Source organism: Oxyura jamaicensis, chromosome 13 (assembly GCF_011077185.1).
Source record: "Oxyura jamaicensis isolate SHBP4307 breed ruddy duck chromosome 13, BPBGC_Ojam_1.0, whole genome shotgun sequence".
Classification (NCBI taxonomy): domain Eukaryota; kingdom Metazoa; phylum Chordata; class Aves; order Anseriformes; family Anatidae; genus Oxyura; species Oxyura jamaicensis.
In genome coordinates this window covers 12,293,454-12,312,416 of record NC_048905.1, presented here as the reverse complement: position 1 = coordinate 12,312,416, position 18,963 = coordinate 12,293,454, and the positions used below count along the sequence as shown (strand labels likewise).

At 57.3% G+C, this 18,963-nt stretch overlaps 1 protein-coding gene across 3 annotated transcripts in view; it reads left to right on the top strand.

The window, feature by feature from the left end:
* Positions 1-18,744, top strand: part of LARP1 (La ribonucleoprotein 1, translational regulator) — a 42,339-nt gene extending 23,595 nt beyond the window's left edge. For 2 of the 3 annotated variants that reach the window (XM_035338657.1, XM_035338656.1), the window contains exons 3-20: positions 2,405-2,466; positions 3,736-3,801; positions 4,721-4,892; positions 5,646-5,777; positions 5,939-6,082; positions 6,844-7,006; positions 7,254-7,398; positions 7,617-7,791; positions 8,309-8,478; positions 8,642-9,001; positions 10,117-10,240; positions 10,826-11,031; positions 11,136-11,242; positions 11,629-11,780; positions 12,095-12,239; positions 12,394-12,503; positions 12,968-13,095; positions 14,147-18,744. In XM_035338657.1, coding sequence (XP_035194548.1) covers positions 4,769-4,892; positions 5,646-5,777; positions 5,939-6,082; positions 6,844-7,006; positions 7,254-7,398; positions 7,617-7,791; positions 8,309-8,478; positions 8,642-9,001; positions 10,117-10,240; positions 10,826-11,031; positions 11,136-11,242; positions 11,629-11,780; positions 12,095-12,239; positions 12,394-12,503; positions 12,968-13,095; positions 14,147-14,368 — 2,607 coding nt within the window. In that variant the 5' untranslated portion in view covers positions 2,405-2,466; positions 3,736-3,801; positions 4,721-4,768 and the 3' untranslated portion in view covers positions 14,369-18,744. The remainder of the gene's footprint in view (positions 1-2,404; positions 2,467-3,735; positions 3,802-4,720; positions 4,893-5,645; positions 5,778-5,938; positions 6,083-6,843; positions 7,007-7,253; positions 7,399-7,616; positions 7,792-8,308; positions 8,479-8,641; positions 9,002-10,116; positions 10,241-10,825; positions 11,032-11,135; positions 11,243-11,628; positions 11,781-12,094; positions 12,240-12,393; positions 12,504-12,967; positions 13,096-14,146) is intronic. The other variant, XM_035338655.1, reaches the window with a different exon arrangement.
* Positions 18,745-18,963: the final 219 nt, after the last annotated feature.

Sequence of the window (18,963 nt, the reverse complement as noted above, 5' to 3'; positions counted from 1 at the left end):
TCCCTGGATCAATCCCTCCGTCAGGCTGCAGTGCCCGCGCCGCTGCAGTGCTGCGCTCGGTGTGTTTTGTCTTCCCCAGCGCTCTGCACATGCTAATTAGTCCTCTCAGCTAGATAAGGGATCCCTGCTCCTATCTGGCCGATAAAACAAGTTCTGCTAGTTGCCTTAAATCAGCTCCTCTCTCCCCCGCAAAGATGATGGAGTCCGGGGCACCCACCCCTCTGTGCTGCCTTCCTCTGTCCTGGCAGGGTGTGGGGAGCCTCTGGGGCCACGAAAAGGCATCTTGCCCACAAAGATGCTCAAAAACATCTATGCCTGTGCTGCTCTGGAGCTGAAACAACTGGAGAAGAGGCTCGGGTGCCGTCCCCATCGCTGTGGGGTGGGAGCAGGCGTCCAGCAGGAGGTTTGCAGCGGGGTGGGGAGCCCTGCTGTCCCCCAGCCCTGTGCTCAGCCGGGCTGCGGCGGGACTTCAGTTATTATTTTTATTTTTTTTCAGCAGTGCCAGGTCTGTTGGTGCTGTCAGAGCAAGGCAGGCGCTCCCTACCTGCGGAAAGCCGGGCTGGCTGCGGGTTTGCGCTGTAGCGCTCGGTGCCTTTTGAAGCTATATTTAGTCGCTGACATCTGTGGGTGTCGAGTGGAAGATTTTTAGGGGCTGGTTTGGAAGTGCTCTTTCTTCCTACGCTGGTAGGGAAGTTTAAAAGCCTCGTGGCAAGCTTTGCGCCGTGGAGCCGGGATTTTCATTGAGGTGCACGTGGAATAAGTGAGGCGCACGTGGGATCGCCGCTGTTGGGTGGCGGGGGCGGTGCCAGCAGGCTGCGCTGCTCCTGGAGGAAAGGGAAAGGATTTGGGGACCCGGCTGAGGGCTTTGGGCTCTCCCTGGGGTGAAATCCCCGTGTGGGAACAAAATCGCCACGTGGGAGCGTTGTGAAAGGGAGCTGGGGAGGGGGAGCACAGATGGCTCCATGCTGCAAGGTCTGACTCTGCCTTATTGACACTTCAAAGTCTCCAGCGCGGAGCAAGGCAGGGCCAGCAGGATGAATCATGCGTTTCAAGGCAAGGAAGGGGACCGGTTTTGATCATCTAGGCAAAGTCAGCCAGGCTTATGCAGCAGATCAAAGCCAGCTTTGAATGGAGCTAGGTAGGCTATCCAGGGTGGGTCCTGGGGTGTCCCCAGATAGCCCCTGCAATTCCTCGGGGCTCTTTTCTTCACCTTCCTCTCTATATCCCGGTCTGGAGCCGCTTTTGTTTCGAACAAAGCTGGTGGAGTTGGTGCTGCAGGGCTCTGGTGCTGTGCAGAAACGCTCCCTGCTGCCAGCGGGACAGCCCCGGGCTGAGCAGTGGCACAGCCAACAGCGGGTGCTCGGCACCTTGCTCAGGCTGTCCCTCGAAACCCCTCGGCCCTGCTGCTGCTCAGAGACCTTCTGCCAAAAGCGGGAGGCAGGAGACAAGTTTCTCTTTCTGCTTTTGGGAAGGTGGTGTGTGAACAGGGGCTGGGACAGGTCACAGAGGGACCGCTGCTGAGCGCCCTTACTGCTGTGTGGGGCCCGAGGGAGGCAGCGTGCCTGGAACAAATCCGTGGTGAAAAGCTGTGGAGGCTGAGCCTCATTTTGAGCCTCGTTCCAGCCTTTTTGGGGCCGGTGCCGCAGCCTGACCTCGCGTTGTTGTTCTGGCAGGGTCAGTTCTGACAGCAGTTTCCACACAAGGCTTTTAGGGTATGAACCTCAAAGCACCCCAGAGGCACTCGGGTACCGAATTGCTCTTGGCTGCGGCAGGGTTCAGGCGCTTCTCAGATCCGGCTCCTTCTCTGGATGTTCCCTCTCGTGAACTTGCTGCCCCGTGCTGGGACGCACCGGAGATCAAAGCAGGGCACGAGGCGAGCAGCGTCCGCGTGCTGCGGGCTGGGCCACGTGGGTGCAGGCGCGGGGAAGGCCGGCGGTGCCGGGGAGACGCCTCGCGTGGTCAAGGGCATGTTTGTTTTGCTGTGCCGAACAGCAGATCGGGTTCTGCGTGGAGCAGGCTGAACTCTTCGCCACCTCTCTTCCCTGGCTGGCAAGGCCAAGCGGGGAGGCTGAGCTGAACACTGGGTGCCTTCGTGCCAAGGGCCGGGGCTCAAGGCCCCGTCTGGCAGGGGAATCGGCCACCTGGGAAAAGCAGGAGGGGCAGCCTTAAGCTTATGGCCTCGCCCTGTACTTCTCTGGCAAGGCTCTGTGTTCTGTGCACCTTCCCTTGATCCCGATGAGCCCTTCTGAAAGCCAGGGCAGAAGCTGGCTCTGTTCACCTTTCTGTTCGTAGCCCTCCTGTGCTGAAGGGGGAGGTGGCTTGCTTTCCACCTGCCTCCTTCCAGACCTAACGCTTCCACAACCCTCAGCTGTGTGTTAACAGCTCTCTCCTCCTCCTTTTGCAGAGCACACGACTCCTGCGAAAGTGGTGAGGGCTGCCAACCCCAGGCAGCGGAAGGGAAGCAAGGTAAGTGTGCCTGCTGCCTCCTCGCTGCCTCCAGCTCCTGGTGCTGGTCTCAGCGCTGCGTGAGCACCTCGAGGGGTCTGGCAAGGAGACCCCTTCCTTTGTGAGCTCAGTTGTGGAGGGGTCGACATGCTGACCTGCCTGTTAGCATGCAGAACATCCTCATTCTCCACCTCTTAGGCATTTTAGCTTCTTGCATCCTGCGTGGACTGGGTCCTGCCCACCTGGGCTGGGGGAGACTTGTTCACATCCCCTCTGGAAGGGAGCATTCAGAGCACGGTGCTGGATGTGGAAAGCCTGTATCTGCAGGCCCCCTTTTGTCCCTCTCCACTCCGTTCTTTACTGGTACACGGAGAGCTCGGGTAATTGAGCTCCAACAAAGCAACTCCTCTGGAAGAACCAGGGCGATCTGTTCCAGAGGCTTAACGTGTGGTGGAGGAACAGTCGCTCCTTGAGTTGCGTGCATCTGGGGCACAGCTAGGAAAGCTGCCTCCTGAGGAGAGAAGCACGGCACCTGAACGTAGAGACGTGGTCTTACGGGCAATTTGGTGACTCCAAATGAAATTAGAAATAGTCCCCTCAAGGGCAAGGAGGAGTTCCTGTGCCCAGATCATTGTAAATTCAGTGCCCAGCCGTGATTCATTGCATACCCAGGCAGCTGTTCTTAAGCTCTGTCCTTGTGCAGCTCTCCATCCTGCTCCCAGCAGCATGTCTGTCCTGAAAACTGGAGGGGGTGGAAATGCTGATGGTGGCCTGGTGGTTCTGCTACCAGATCCCTTTCCTGTTGCCAACACGTGGTTGCAGCTGGGCACTTAAATGAAACTAAGCCTGGCTGTAACCTGCCACCAGGTGGAGACAGCTGCTCTGGTGGGGTGCCAGGGCTTCAGGTGGATTAAGCATGCTGAAAGCTTTCTGCTTTCCCTGTCCAAGGGAAACTAGGATGAGTTACCTTGGGCAGCTTAGGGCCTTAAGCTCCTGCGGAGGCAAAAAGCTTGGTGGGAGCTGGAAGCTCACAGGGCTGGTGGCAGCCCCACAGCAATCCATGACAGACATAACCTTACCTGCAGGTATCGGGGGTTAACGTGGGTATTACACGGGTGGGGAGAGAGCACGTGCAGTTTGGGTGTGATGCCCAAACCTCTTGGGGACAGCTGTTTGTGGGACACCGGTGGGTGATGGCAGTGGCAGTGTCTGGGAGGGCGTCTGGCTGCTGATGCAGGGAATGGCACCCACGGTTTGTGGACTAATGAGACCTTTTTCTTTGGATACAAGGTTGGTGACTTTGGTGATGCTACAAATTGGCCTACACCTGGAGAAATAGCCCACAAGAGCGTCCAGGTAAGAACACACAATCCTCAGTCGTTGTCTGACCGAGCTCCGGTATTCTGCTCCCCTTGTAGCGTGCCCAGGGATGGCTGTGTGCTTGGCAGGCGCCTCTGCACGCTGATCCTCCAACACAGCAGCACCAGGAGCTTGCTTAGCTGAGCAGGATCAGGCCCTTGCAGACCTCCCTGTCCCTCTGTGGCACTGGGAGCTCTGGCTGAGCCGGGCTGCTCGGGGTGCTTAGTGCCAGCGCGGAGGCATCCAGGAATAGCTGGGTGCAGGGGATTGCCTTTTAGGGCTGCCCAGCACATCGGGCTCCTTCCCTGGGCGCTATTCTGGGAGCGTGGAGCCCTGTCTAAAGCCCCGGGCTTGGCAGAGCAGGTAGGGCAGCTCCCAGACCCGTTCTCCTTGGGGCTGCTCAGAGCAAGAGGGGCCTGGCCAGTAGCTGCGGCTTCCAGTGGGGAAACGGAAAAGACCTGTGAGAAAGGGCTTGGGGCACGGGGGGGGGGAAGGGGGGAGGGCTTTCCTACTGCAGACGTGGGTGGTAGTGAAACCTTTCTATTTTGGGATGCTGCTTCTCCAGCTCCTGGCTCTGTGTCAGGGCACGAGGGTCACTCACCCCCTTGCCCCTGTCACAGTCTGGTCCCTTCTAGGAACCACCCACCTGGGAGCACCAGGCCTCCCTGGCAGTCCATCTCGGTAACATCTGTGCCTGGGACTTGTGCCTCAGCTTGGGCACTCCCCAGCCTCCGTGGAGCACCTTGCTCTGGTCAGACATGAACCCTTCCCTGGCAACAGGACAGCTCTGGGAAGCATGAAGCTGGGGTGCCCCTAGCCTAGGGCAAGGTTCTCCTATTCCTGCTCTGACTGGGATTGCTGGGCTCTGCCTCCATCTTCTTGCACCCCTCCCATTTTTCCTGTATTGATGTCTCAGCAGCCACACAAAGCTCCTTCCCTCCGAAAGCTGCCTGTCAAGAAAGACATGAAAGAACAGGAGAAAGGAGATGGGAGCGATGGCAAAGAGAGCCTGAAAACCAAATCGGATGAGTCTGGGGAGGAGAAGAATGGTGACGACGACAACCAGAAGTCAGCCCAGAAGAAGAAAGGTAACGCAGGACGATGCAGACTCGTGGCACAGACAGGTCCTGGGCTTAGGCTGCCTCCCCCTGTGCAACCCAAAGCCGGCTGGAAGTGTCTGCTGCTTACCCTGTGGGCTTTGCTGTGGGTTATGGTCTCACTGCAGGAATAGCTGTGGTGGGAAGGTGTGTGCAGGCTTCAGAAGAGCAGAGTGCCGTTTTGGTGACGGGAGAGGCTCCAGGAGGGTGGTGAGGGCTTGGGTAATTTCATGGGGGTAGATGAGTGAGGGTCTGGTGTCTGGGGTGGCCTTTGCAGGGGGTGCCTGTTCAGCACCCCGTTGCAGGGGAGCAGGGCCCAGTAGGCACATATGTGCGTCTGGTTGGGGAGCAGGGCAGCAGTGTCTGCCTTCTCGTGTGTGTTCCACCATAGCACAGAAAAGCCCCTGGCTTTGGGTTGCATCACCTGTGGTTGACACATGGGCTTGGTTTAGCCTGAGCCTCAGCGGGTGGAAAGGGGGAGAGGAAGGACAAATGCTACGAAACCACAGCGGAGTCTTGTACCCTGCTGCTCCATGCCTGAGAGCCCCAGCCAGAGCCTTTCAGCATCCTCGTGGTGCCTTTTGTACGGTTTTGGTGACAGCAAGGCCCTGAGGGACGTCCAAGAAAGGTTTGGTTCGAATGGCCCTGCTGCTTCTCACATGGGGTGTGTAGAGGGAAGGGCCTGTGGGGTGGAAGCATCCGCTTTCTGAACTTGTGTCACACCCAAATTCTGTCCTTTTGCAGGCAACAAACACAAGTGGGTCCCTCTGCAGATAGACATGAAGTCCGAGGTGCCTCGGGACAAAACGGCCTCGCGGAACAACCGGCAGAACGAGCAGCACAGGCACCCCTCCAACAACCGCGGCGAGCTGAAAGGTGGGCGCTCAGGCTGGGACCATGCTCTCCCTCCCTGGCCACGGGGAGGGATCCAAACTTTTTTGTGCATCCAAAGAGCTCCGAGGGCAGCTGGCTTGATCCAGGGAGGTGACTTCATCCTGTAACACTCCTCCTGCCTCTCTGTTCCCTGTCTGCTGCAGGCTGGCACCCGGACAACAAGCACGAGCGCAGCTGGCAGGACCACGACGAGACCTCCAGCGTGAAGAGCGAGGGGGGAGCCGTGCGAGGAGCCTTCCGCGGCCGAGGCAGGGGCCGTGGCAGGGGCCGGGGCCGCGGCAGAGGAGGTACTTGCTGTTTGTGTGGCCTTGTAGCAGAGAGAGAGCAGGACATGTGCCGAAGTGTTCAGGGCTGTGTGTGTGAGCTGGGCTCTGAAGCAGGCTGGGAGGGCAGGGCTCTGCGGGGAGGCAGAGCAGTGTTGTGGCAGGTCATCCCAGCTGGAGAGTGAGCTGCTGTTCCCTGGCCAAGGAGGACTCTAGATGTGAGATCCCCTGTGAGGAGCTACGTGCTGCTCTGGAGGTGGCGTCCTGCTGAGCTGATTTTACTAACAGCAAATTATTCTTGTTAGTATTTTAATAAAGGGAAATGTCTTTCCATTACTCAGGCCAAGCTCCTCCACCTGTTTTCTGCCCCTTGCAGCACCCCTACGTGCAGCAGTTAAAGCATGCTGATACTCTGCATAGGCTTTGTCACGTTGAGAGCTGAGCAGAGTCTTTGCCTTTATGGGGAAGAGCGTCTGCAGTGCCATTTGGTAGGGCTGTGTCTGTGTGAACCCTGACAGAGCTTCAGTGCAGAGCCTTGGTGGGTTATCTAGGCTAGCCAGGTGCCCCTGGATGAGAGGGTAAATGGCCTCTCTGCATGCGTGTGTTGAGGCTGAGAGCAGCGGGCTCAGGGATGGGTCAGCAGTGCCCCGTTCTGTGCTGTCACGGGGGCCCAGGGACGGTGCCGAGGGAGCAGTTAGTGCAGGAGCCTGGCCCCACGTGGCAGCACGGTCTGTCAGGCGCTGGGCCCTGTGCTGACCAGGGCTTCCCTTGTCGGTGTCTTGCAGCGCACTTTGACTACCAGTATGGGTACCGGAAATTTGAGGGCTCGGACGGCTCTCGCACCCAGAAGTACGCTAGCAACATCACTTACTACTTCGACAACATCAGCAGCACCGAGCTCTACAGCGTGGACCAGGAACTGCTCAAGGACTACATCAAGCGCCAAATGTAAGCACCGCCTCTCCTCATGGGAGTGTTGTTTGGTGGTGGGGTGTTTGCTGCCCTCCCCGGAGGCTGTGTGGCTAATCCCTGGGGTAGGGTTAGAGCTGAGGAGTGTTTGCTCTCTGCCATTTGGTTTGTTGCATCGCTGGGCTGTCTCTGTTGAGCCTGGAGCAGAAGTGGGAGGGATTGTTCCCATGAGGGTGGCCCGAGGAAGGTAGCTGGAGTGCCTCTCACTGCTGTGTTGTCTGTGCAGAGAATATTACTTCAGCGTGGACAACCTGGAGCGAGATTTCTTCCTGCGTCGCAAGATGGACTCGGATGGCTTCCTGCCCATCACCCTGATTGCCAGCTTCCACCGGGTGCAGGCGCTGACCACTGACATCAGCCTCATCATCAAGGTGAGGGCAAGGACAGCTGAACTTCTGTCTTGTTTGGCTTCTTGTTGTCCCTGTCTGAGAACTGTTTTCCAGCTGGCTCATGGGAGAGATGCAAGTGGCACCTTCCTTTGTTCTTCACCTGCTCCCAACTCTTGGACCACCTAGGGAGGAAGGGCTGGAGCTGAGCCTCTGTGTGCCAAAGCAAGGCCTTGAGTTAACTCAGTATCGCTTCCTTGCAGGCCCTGAAGGACAGCAAGGTGGTGGAAATCGTGGACCAGAAGATCAGAAGAAAAGAGCAGCCAGAAAAATGGGCTCTGCCTGGCCCTCCCATGGCAGACTACACACAGACGGACTTCTCGCAGTTCATCAACTGCCCTGAGTTTGTGCCCCGGCAAAGCTTCCAGAAGGAGACAGGTGAGCGTAGAGGGAAGTGTTGGGACCCAGCACTGGTGACACAGCCGATGGCAGAGACTGAGCCGCGCGTGTTCCCTGAGGCAGGGCTCTGCCGTTTGGTTTCAGGGTCTGGGCTTGGGAGGCCAAGCAGGGGACCTGCTTGGTGGTGTCGTAAGAGCTGGTTTTGGCAGGAGATCTGTTAGATCTGGTCTCACTGGCTCCAGGCTGTCACGGGAAGGTTTCCCTGGGAGCAACAAAGTCACCACCTGCTTTAGGGCTCTCTGCACTTCTGGGAAACCCACGCCTGCAGAGTTCTGTGGTCACCACCAGCATCACAGCCTTAACCAGAGTTTGTTTTTCTGCGCTCTGGGGCAATGCATTGGTAAGCGGGGATGATCCTGCCTTGGCTGCTGGATGTTGACATGTCCCACAAGCTGTGCTGTCAAAATAACTCCATCTAGGTTGGGTGTTTTAAGTATACAACTCCCCAGGCTCTCTGCCTCCTTCTAAAACATCTTGTGGCTCTTGTCAACTCTAGAGTCTGCTCCTGGCTCCCCGCGTCCTGCCAGCCCGGTGCCCACCAAGTCGGAGGAGGTCAGTAACCTGAAGACGATGCCCAAGGGCCTGTCCGCCAGCCTGCCGGACCTGGATTCAGAGACGTGGATCGAAGTGAAGAAGAGGCCTCGGCCCTCTCCCGCCAGGCCCAAGGTGTGTAGCGGCTGTTGGTGTGGGGGCTGCCAGTTGTCTGAGTGACTTTAACCGCAGGCAAGCAGCAGTTTTCAGACTGCGTGAAGTCTGTTGGTCATGGGAGTGATGTCCTGGTCTCTCCTGTCCCCATTCACTGTATCACCATTGCCTCCCTGTTCTACAGAAACCGGAGGAGTCAAAGACCCCGCAGCAGCAGAAGCAAAAGGACCAAGATGAACCTGAAGAGTTGGATTTCCTCTTTGACGAGGAGATGGAGCAGATGGACGGCCGCAAGAACACGTTCACCGACTGGTCAGACGAGGATTCGGATTATGAAATCGATGATCGGGATGTGAACAAGATCCTCATCGTGACGCAGACGCCTCCTTACCTGCGCCGGCATCCTGGCGGGGACCGGACTGGCAACCATACATCCAGGGCTAAAATGAGCTCAGAGCTGGCCAAGGTGATCAACGATGGGCTGTATTACTACGAGCAAGACCTGTGGACGGAGCAGTTTGAGCCAGAGTACTCGCAGATCAAGGTGAGGGCGGCTGATCTGGGGAATGGAGCTTGTGGCTCCTCACAGGGAGCCTTGTGTGCTGCAGCACATGGGCCTCGGTGGCAGTTCGGGGTGATAAAGCAGGTCCCAGCCCAAGCGTAGGGTAGAGCTCAGCTGGGATTAATCCTCTTGCAGAGCTCAGGATTCCTGGCTCCCAATGTCATGCTCTGCTATGTAGAGGATAAATACAGCTCTGTAATGTGCTGTAAGGCTGCAGTGAGTTAGACGAGGTGCTGCTAACGAGGTGACCTGGAAAACGTGCTGTCTGCCAGGGTCTTGGCTGTTTGAGACCGCAGCAGTGTGCGGGCAGTGCCAGACTCCTGGAGGGAGCTGGCTATCTGTAGTGCCCAGCGCTTGATGACACGGTCCTTTGAGACCTCACTTACTGGGGATGGGTTCATTGACGACTGGGGCACAGTTGGCTCATTGTCTTCCCCGTTTTTCTGCCAGTTTTCATAGACTTGGGCTTTTTATAGAAAGCCCATCTGCTTCTCTGAAATACTCCAGTCCCAGGTTGGTGGCACTCACAGTCAGGGACTTGCCTAGGGCTGCAGTGACTGAGGTCATTTGGCTGCGAGGCGGGATGGCCTGGCAGAGCCCTCCTGGGAGATCCGTGTCGGTCCCAGCACGTTGCTGAAGCAGTGGCACTCCTGGGGGCGGCTGACGATGCGGGTGTGGGGAGGGCAAGCAACGGGCTGGTGTGAGGGTGCTTCAGAGAAATGGGAGTGTTGGGGCAAGGAGGCTGTAGGGACAGCAGAAAAAGGTGGCAGGGACAGCAGGGTCCTGTCCGAACAGGGGCTACCGAGCTTGCTTCAAACGCTGCTTGTGATGAGGAGTGAAGCTGCCTTGTAGGATCTGGGAAAGCTTGGGTCTAGTGGGAGGAGCAAGCAGCTCAGATACGATCTGTGCAGGGCCCTGTTGTATGTCCGCTGTTTTCTCTTAACCTCTGAGCAATGTGGCACCTTCCTGGGCACCCAGCAGGCCCCGTTGCTGTATCTTGTGCTCAGTGTCGTGGCTGTTGCACAAGCAGGGTGGTGGTCACGATGAGGGGAGAGCAGGGCAGTTGGTTGCTTCATCGTCTTCCTCTTCCAATGCAGCAAGAGGTGGAGAACTTCAAGAAGGTGAACATGATCAGCAGGGAGCAGTTCGATACCCTGACCCCAGAGCCCCCCGTGGATCCAAACCAGGAGGTCCCTCCTGGCCCCCCCAGGTTCCAGCAAGGTAAGAGACAGCGGGGACAGGAATGGGTAGGACAGAATTTGTTCCCATTCTTCTTCAGGGGTTCAACAGCAGCTCGGGGGAGGAAGGAAGTAGGGCCACAGGGTATATCCGGGAGAGGGAACCATCCTTCCCAGAGCAGTGTTGTTCTACCAGCTGAACGTTTTGGAGCTCCAGAATAGGAAGTCCCAAAGCAGGAGTGTCCCCACTGAGTGAGGGAACTTGGGCACGCTTCCCTGTAACACCATGGATGTGACTTTCCTCTTGGACCCTCTCACCACACTTCCCTCGCTGGGTTACCTGGAAGGCAGCAGTCTGCTGGGCCTTGCGTGCCCGTGCGTGGGGCCTGGTGCCCAAGCAGCACCTCAGGCCTTCCCTTCTACTAGAAGGTACTTTGCAGGGGGCACTGGAAGCTCAGGTTTTGCGCTGTCTGGCCAGGCTGGTCACAGCCTGGGTGTCAAGCTGCTCCTCTCAGGAGGGTTGGGATGTGTCTATGAGTTCCCGTCCCCCAAAATGCCTGTTCCTTGGCTGTAGGGGTGCTCTTGTGCTCGAGCTCCGTTTGACACAGTGGGGGGTTTATCTCTGCAGTACCCACAGACGCGTTGGCTAACAAGTTGTTTGGAGTCCCTGAACCTTCCACCATCGCCCGGTCTTTGCCTACAACCGTACCAGAATCACCCAACTATCGCAACGCCAGGACCCCCCGGACCCCTCGCACGCCTCAGCTGAAGGACCCGACCCAGACCCCCCGGTTCTACCCGGTGGTGAAGGAGGGCAGGACAATAGATGCCAAGGTGGGACCAGGGCTGGGGCTGGGAGGCTGGGGCTGCTCGCCTGGGGCTCCCAGGTGGGGCCTGGAGAGGCAGGGGACGCATCCCTGATGCTCTGTGTCTTGCAGACCCCACGGAAGAGGAAGACGAGGCACAGTTCAAACCCCCCGATGGAGTGCCACGTGGGCTGGGTGATGGACTCGCGGGAGCACAGGCCCCGAACCGCCTCTATCAGGTACCGGAGATGCGAGCCACGGGGTTGTGGAGGGACCTGAAACACCAAAGGGAGCAAGGGGGGAAGGAAGGGAAAGGGCAGTGTTTGGTCTAGCAGGGGAGATGTCCTGTTAGGTGGCTGCAGAATAGGGTTGGACCTGTTTTGTTCTTCCTGGAGGGAGCTGAGGGAAGTCTGAGGCTTTGCAATAATGAAAAAAAAAACTTGTTTGGGAACACTGGTTTCCTTCCCAGTAAGGATACCCCTTATCTCAGGTCCCAAACCCGGAGCAGATGCAGTCCCGGGGGAGTTGGTGGGAGCAACAAATGAGTGCTGCAGGGTGGAGCACGATCCTGCTGTGTTGTTGGCTGGGTACGAGGCGAGGGGTTGACAGGGATCTTTGTGTGCAGCTCCAGCCCCTCAGAGGGCACCCCAGCTGTCGGAAGCTACGGCTGCACCCCGCAGTCCTTGCCCAAGTTCCAACACCCTTCCCACGAGCTGCTCAAGGAGAACGGCTTCACGCAACATGTCTACCACAAGTACCGTCGGCGCTGCCTTAACGGTAGGTGTGGGTGGGCTGCCGGCACCGCTGGGTTTGGGGCTGGGTGCCTGTGATTTGCTGTGCTGGGGTGCAGGGTTTGTCAGCAGAGCATGCACACGGAGGTAAATGGGGTCCTGTAGGACAACCCTGCTGGCAGCTGATGTTCCCCATGTTTTTTCATTCTATTCTATGATTCCCCATTGCCGGGAAAGTGAGCTGTGGCTCAGGGTGCCCAACAACAGGGGCTGGGTGTAGTCCCAGTGCCCCAGAGTCCTCCTGTGTGCAAGCTCCCGTGCACTGATCTGTTTTCTAATGAGTCCCTATCCCCTAAACAGAGCGGAAACGACTGGGCATTGGTCAGTCCCAGGAGATGAACACGCTCTTCCGGTTCTGGTCCTTCTTCCTACGAGATCACTTCAACAAGAAAATGTATGAGGAGTTCAAGCAGCTGGCTGTGGAGGATGGAAAGGAGGGATACAGGTAGGAGAGGAGGGACAGAGTGGCCTTTCCTGGGAGGGGAGTGAAGGAAAAGAGGTGGTGTGGTTTTGTTTTGTTTGTTTTTTTGGTGATAAACAGCAGGACCCAGGTGTTATGTGCACCAGTGTCTGAGCACCGCATGTTTTCCTGTTCCCAGGTACGGTCTGGAGTGCCTTTTCAGATACTACAGCTATGGGCTGGAGAAGAAATTCCGGCCAGACATATTTAAGGACTTTCAAGAAGAGACCATCAAGGATTATGAAGCTGGTAAGTGCCTCCTTTGTCTTCTCCTGTGCTTAGCAGTGATGCAGCCCAGATGTGTGGCTGCCCCATGCCTCTTCGTGGCTTTATGGCAGCCACGTAGCGCTGTGTCATGTGTGACGGTGACGGGCTGTCCCTCAGCATTGCTCCTGTGCAGAGCAGAGCTGCTCGCTTTGTAGGAGAAGATGGAATGGGGGGTGCTCAGTGGCCTGAAGGCTGCTGGGGGTATGGAGGTAAGTAAAGGAAGGCCATGGCTTTCCCCAGAGCTCGCTGCAATCACCTACATAGTCACAGAGCGTGAGGACACCCCCATCAAGAGGGCTGCCCAGTGCCCGTGTGGGTTGCTTTGCTCCAGGTTCTCTGCATTGCCTTGGTTGTGCCAGCTGGTGGGACAGGAGGGCTTGTGGGGTGAGCACTAATCCTTAAGGAGAGCGCTCTGACTCCTGGTTTGATTTTTCTCCCCCCTCCAGGACAGCTCTACGGGCTGGAAAAGTTCTGGGCCTTCCTAAAATATTCCAAAGCCAAAAACCTGGACATCAACAGCAAACTGCAAGAATACCTCAGCAAGTTCAAGCGCCTCGAGGACTTCCGAGTGGACGTGAGTAGAAGCAACGCCCACGCCACGCTGAAGGCCCCACAAACACCCCGCAGCCTCTGCAAGGACAGAGGGTTTCAGGGGCCCAGTCCCCAGCAGTGCTGGCCAGGGGGTGGGTGACACCTAGTGTCGTGCCCCATCACTGCAGCTGGGCCAGGAACCAGCAGCCTCAGCACTTCCAAGCCTTGTGTCATTCCTCAGCAGCTGTGTCGCTGAGACAGCGATGTTCAGCCCTGATTAGCCCCTGGGATTTTTTCAAGCAGCCCTGCGTGGTTCCCTGTCCCCACGGCCTTTCCCTGTGCTGTGGCTGGGCAGTGAGTGAGGCAGGGCATGGCAGGGTTGTGCTGACGTTTCTGCCAGCCCATCAGGTGCTGAGGCTCGCACAGCATCCTTGGAGCACAAGGACATGAGCAGATAAGGGTGGAGGTTAGATGTGACTCAGATGGGGGCAGAAAACCATCGGGTGGGGGAAGGAGGATGCCTGTTGGTTTGGATGGAGCAGCAGAGCAGCATGTGCTGCCCGTGCTGACAAGCGCTGGGTCTCTTCCTGCTGCTCCTTGGGTCTTTCGGATGCTGCCTGAGCCATCAGTCAGGCTTCCAGTCACTGCTGCCGTCGTGTCTCTAAAGCAAAGCAGTTGCTGCAAGGTTTGAGTATTGCACATCCACTTCAGGGCAGCTCTCTGGGGAAAGGGATGAGTGCATCGTCCCTGACGAGCTGGAGAGGGAGGAGGAAAGTGAGCCTTAATGGCTTGAGTGGAGCCAGCCTCGTGCAGACTTTGGCTCCCAGATTTCTGGATCATGCCCCTTTGTGGAGGAGGGAGGTGCCTAAGAGCAAGTTGTCACCCTTGTGCTCTGTTGGAAGGCTGTCTGTCAGCAAATCCCTCAGTGGAGAGGAGGGCAGCTGTCCCAGTACTGTGTGCTTGGGGCGGGCACATGTGTTCCCTACGTGCCACAGAGGCTGCAGACAGAGGATTGCAGCAAGGCTGCCTTTAATCCGGGGGGAGGAAATGCATTTTGAGGAGGCTGTGCTGATACCGGGCTGCTTCCATTCCAGCCACCCATGGGAGAGGAAGGCGGACACAAGAGATACCCGACGACATCAGGGGGAGACGGCAGGAAGCGCTACCCATCCCAGTCTTCCAGCAAAACGGTCAGCCAGTGCCCAGCCAGCCAAGCCCACGCCTCGCCCAGCCAGCCTGCACAAGAGGATGCCAAAAACCTGAGCCAGCAAGTCCCTGCCCCTGCAGCCGCAGAATTGCAGACAGTGGGGAAGTAGAGGGGCTGCAGCTTCTGCTTCCCTCCGGGAGACGGGGTGGGTTGGTGGGGGACTGGCTCGGAGAAGGGGAGCCCCGAGGGGTGGGACAGGAAGGGAGTTGGAATGTGGGTGCCCAGGAATAGGCTGCTGGGGAGAAACTTCAACGCACACGATTTTTTCTCTTGTGGTTGGAAAGCAAAGACGATCCGCATCTAAAACACCGTTTTGCTATTACAAACCTGACCAGAGCCAGACCCACCCCCTCCAGCCCCACCCTCTGCTTTTCTTTACCGCCCCTTCCCTCTTGTGCACACACTCATGTCTTAGTGTCTCTTTAAAAAAATGTTCTGGCTGGGTTGGAAAGGGGAGATTTTTTTATTATTATATATATATATCAAGTTTTAAATTATTGCTAGAAGTTCGTCCAGATTTACCAAAACAAATCTGCTCTCTGTGGCCCCGACGACTCCCCTCTGTGTCTCCCCCTTGGACCGCTTGCAGCCTGATCAGGAAGCTCGGACGAGCGAGGTTCCCCGCCAGGGACCGAAGCCGCAGCGTGTTGCGGCGCTGCGGAGCCTCTGATCTCCGTGACCCGGCTGACAGCTCCCATTCCACGCACGGCGCTGCCTCGCCAACACCGACCACCGCAAAAGGAACGTGGCCCTCATCGTCCTCCCGGTCCCTCCTCCCCAGCGTCTTCGTCTCCAACCTTCCTGGGGGTCTGGCTCTCCCTCCGCCCGTCTCTCCCTTCCGTCACGGACGTTTTGAATCAACCAAAGGACCTTTGCCAAGGATGGGTTTGTTCTGACTCCTTCCTGCGAGGACGGCGTGGGGGGGGCAGCAGGCGCCTGGACTCGAGCCTGTGTGGACAGTGCACCCGCCTCCCCAGGGCTGCTCGTCGCACGCAAAGACAGGACTTTGCCGAAGGAGGCTTTCTCTTCCTTTTCCCTTGGAAAAATGAAACAACCAAGAAAAAAAAAAAACACATAAAACCCCCTAAAACAAACAAACAAAAGACTTTGAATAGACACATCTCCCTTTGCTTTCTTCCTTGGAAATATTAATTGAAGAAAAAAACAAAACAAACAAACAAAAAAAAAAACACAAAAAAATACAAAAAAGAAAAAAGAAAACAAAAAAAAAAACACAAAACAAAAAAAAAAAGTTGCCTTATGGTGGAGCTGGAACAGGGAGGCTCGCTGGCTTCCCATGCCCCGGGGTGCACTGGGCACTCTGCCTGCCCGCCCAGAGACTCCTCACGGCCCCCCTGCCGAGCCGAGCTTTCTCGCGGCCTCTCCTCCATCCCGCACTCGCTCGGACCTCGCTCAGATGCACCCTGCTGTGGAGAACCCCCCTGCCGGCCCTGCTCCTGCAGGGGTAGGTGCTGAGGGCTGTCAAATCCAAGACTTGTGCTCGGGAAGTAGTTGAAGCCGCTCTGTTGTGTATATACCATTGTAGCATCCTCCCCATGATGGTGACTGTGTTCGGGGCCTCGCTCAGCCTCCTGCGGGCAGCCTTGGGGGGCAAGCAGGGACGTCCAGTGGGCAGCCGGGGGACTCCTTGCCATGTCTGTAGCCCGATGAATGGTGTGGCTCCCGTGGCTGGGGCGCTGCTGGTGGCACTCGCTCGGGGTCCCAGCGGGTACCTCTGTCCTGGGGTTCATCGCACATCTCGTCTCAGCAGGAGGCTGCGCTGAGCCCTCTGAGGGCTGTGACAACGCCCTGCTGCTGTCCCTTGCTCGGCTGAGGTGAGGGGGTGCCCGCAGAGCTGCTGCACCTTGTCCTGGGCTCCTCTGTGTGGCACCAGGGGGGCTTCGGCCGGCAAATCCCTCCTGAGTTGTGCTCCCTCGAAAGCGTGTGGCTGGGGGCAGGTGCTGGGGCGAGATCCGTGCCCAGGGTCCAGAAGCAGCGCTGGGAGGTTGTGCCCCTGCTGCGAGGGTGGAAGCTCCTCTTCAGCGAGCTGTGCTTGCCTCGCTGCTGCTGTGCTGTCTCCTGGGTCAGGATGCGTGCTTTGCAGCTGGCTTGGTCGTGGCTCCGGCGTGCTGGCCTCACGTACCGCGAGTGTGCTCCTGCACATGGTGGCTACTGGAAGATGCAGCTCATCGCGTTACCCTCTGCAAAATCCAGAGCTGGTAACGAACAGCATCTTCCCGAAGTATCTGCTCGATACAGTGCTGCATCTGGTAGCTGGAGGAAGGAGTCACCTCTCCAGGGCTGCCTCCATACGGCTATGGGGCTGGTGGACCAGAGCAGCCAGGAGCTGGGAGCAGGCCTCGGGGTGTTGAGCATGGGCACGTTGGCCAGAGCAGAGCAGCCAGCGGGGAGCCGGAGGTCAGGGGTGGCTGTGGATGCTTGCTGGGCCGTGTTACCACCTTCTGAGCTGCCCCTGTGCCGAACGTGCTGCTCTGGCAGGTGGGAAGGGAGGAGCGGGGCTGGGCCGCATGGAGCAGCTTCGTGACCTGCTGCTAGTAACTGAAAGCACAGCTTGGGTTTGAGGCTGGGTAGCTGCTACTTCGCCATTTCCTCCTAGTGTGATCCTGTTCTGGTTCGTCTGTCACTACCACGCCATCCTGCAGCTCGGTACCGCTTGGAGGCCCCGTTCAGGGCACGAAGGTGCCCAAGCCATCGGCGTGCTCCGTATCCGCAGCAGCGCCCCGGGGGCTCGGAGCAGTACCCAGGCCGGGCTGGCAAGTAATGTCTGTACAGCGCTGCGGCCTTGACTGTTACCTCCAAATTTCTCTTCTCTTGTGAGCCAGAGTCAGATCTCTAATGTTACGGATGTGGCAGGGTTCGACCCTGATTTGGGAAGGAGGCGCCTTGGAGGCTGAACCTGGGGGTTGGCTGAGGATGTTGGAGATGTTTTGCTGGTCGTTCGCAAGTGGAAGCGGGTTCGAATGTGCCACAGGTGGTCCTTGCTGCTGTGTTCCCTGTATTCCTCTCGTTGGTGCATGTTCTCTTCAGAAGCCAGTTGTCTGCTTTTGAGCAGGGAACAAAATAGGAAAGTAGGAGAAGCGAGCTCCTGCTGCGGAGGTGTTCCTTGTGGAGCAGACTGTGGAATTGTCAGGGTGGTAGAAAAGGCTGAGAAACGTCCCAGAGAACTTCCCAAATCCTGAATTGATTTTAAATTATTCTTCCTTTAATTTCTAAGGCTAAGACCGTGTAGTCCTGGCACAGAAGACCTTTTCCCCCCTCATAGTCAGTGGCTTGTTGCATCAGTGTAGCTGAGGGCCCTGTTGGGCTGCTGGCCGCATTTGTGTGCCAGCGGCCTTGGTTAGAGGCCACGTGCTGCCGTGTGCCTTGCTCTGTCCTCTGTGTGGGACAGCAGCACCTCCAGGGAGTGAAGGGGAGATGGCAGGGAGGGAAAGAAGCAGCCCCAGGCAGCTGTAGCTGGCTCCCGGGGCAGCAGGGCCTGCAGGCCGCCACCGAGCAGGGCCGCGGTGCCTGCCGGGCCCAGCCCCACACAGGGCTGGCTCCGTGAGGCACGTGGACACCTTGTGGGGCCGGGACTGCTGTGGTGTGGTCAGGGCTGGCCTGTGGGGCTGCAGAGGTGTTTCTTCTCCCTCACAAAACGTGTTGGTGCCATACATCAGGCAGCGCATGCGGCTTGCCGCACTGCGCCCCCAGGGAAGGCAGGCAGCTGTCCGGAGAGGGGCTTGGCTTTTGAGGAAGCTTTGCCCTCCTGCTGAGGAAGGAGTTTGGCCTTGCTTTAGCTTGGATGCTTCACCACAATCATATTTCGTAATTACTATTATTACTGTTTTTTAATTTTAATGGCCTGGGTGATCAGGCACGCTTATCGCCGTGACTGCAATGCTGCTTGCTGACCCGCTGCGCAGTTCGTGGTGGCAGCACCAGGCTGGTGCCCAGCCACTGGCACAGCCGGAGGGAGCCCTGGCTGCTGGTGCAAAGTTTAGGGCGGCTGGGTGAGCACACCCTGTCTCCCCCCGGCTGCTGTGTGAGCCCTCTCCTCACCAAGGTCCTGTACATCCAACCCCCTTTGGGGCACGGGCACCTGGGACAGGTCCAGACTTCTGGTGCGGGTCAGTGGGTGGAGGTGGATGGTTTGTTTCAGAGGAGGCTTTGTTGCTTGGCCACGCTCATTTGAAAAAGAAAAATAATAATAATAATGCTGCTGCTCCATTTGCTTGCCTGTCCCTCTCCCTGCTGAGTCCCTCGGACCCCTCCCCATTGGCAGCCTTTCTCTGCAGCCCCTGGGTTCCCTCGAGTTTTGGCAACTGCTCGTTTTGCTTCGGCCTGGTTGCCTGTACTGTACGGGATGAGGCGTTAACCTCGGTGTCCTGCCACGTGTCTGTGCGCTCAGCATCGTAGTGCGGAGGGGGCCTTTGAGCTGTTAATGCCTTTCCAGTTATTTTATCAAAAGGAAAAAAGAAAAAAAAAAAAAAAAAAAGAAAAAAAATGAAAACTGTAAATGTAGCAAGCTGTGTTTGCAATGCTTCTTTTCTCCTGTCTCTCCTCTGAGACTGGTTATGTCACTTTGTCACTGTTTTGAAATGGATGCTAGGCTCTTCTTAAGAGAGGGTTGCTACACTTGATGTTAAATGCCTCACTGACTTTTTTTTTTTTCCTCTAAATGAAAATTTTCATCTCAGTGGTGTG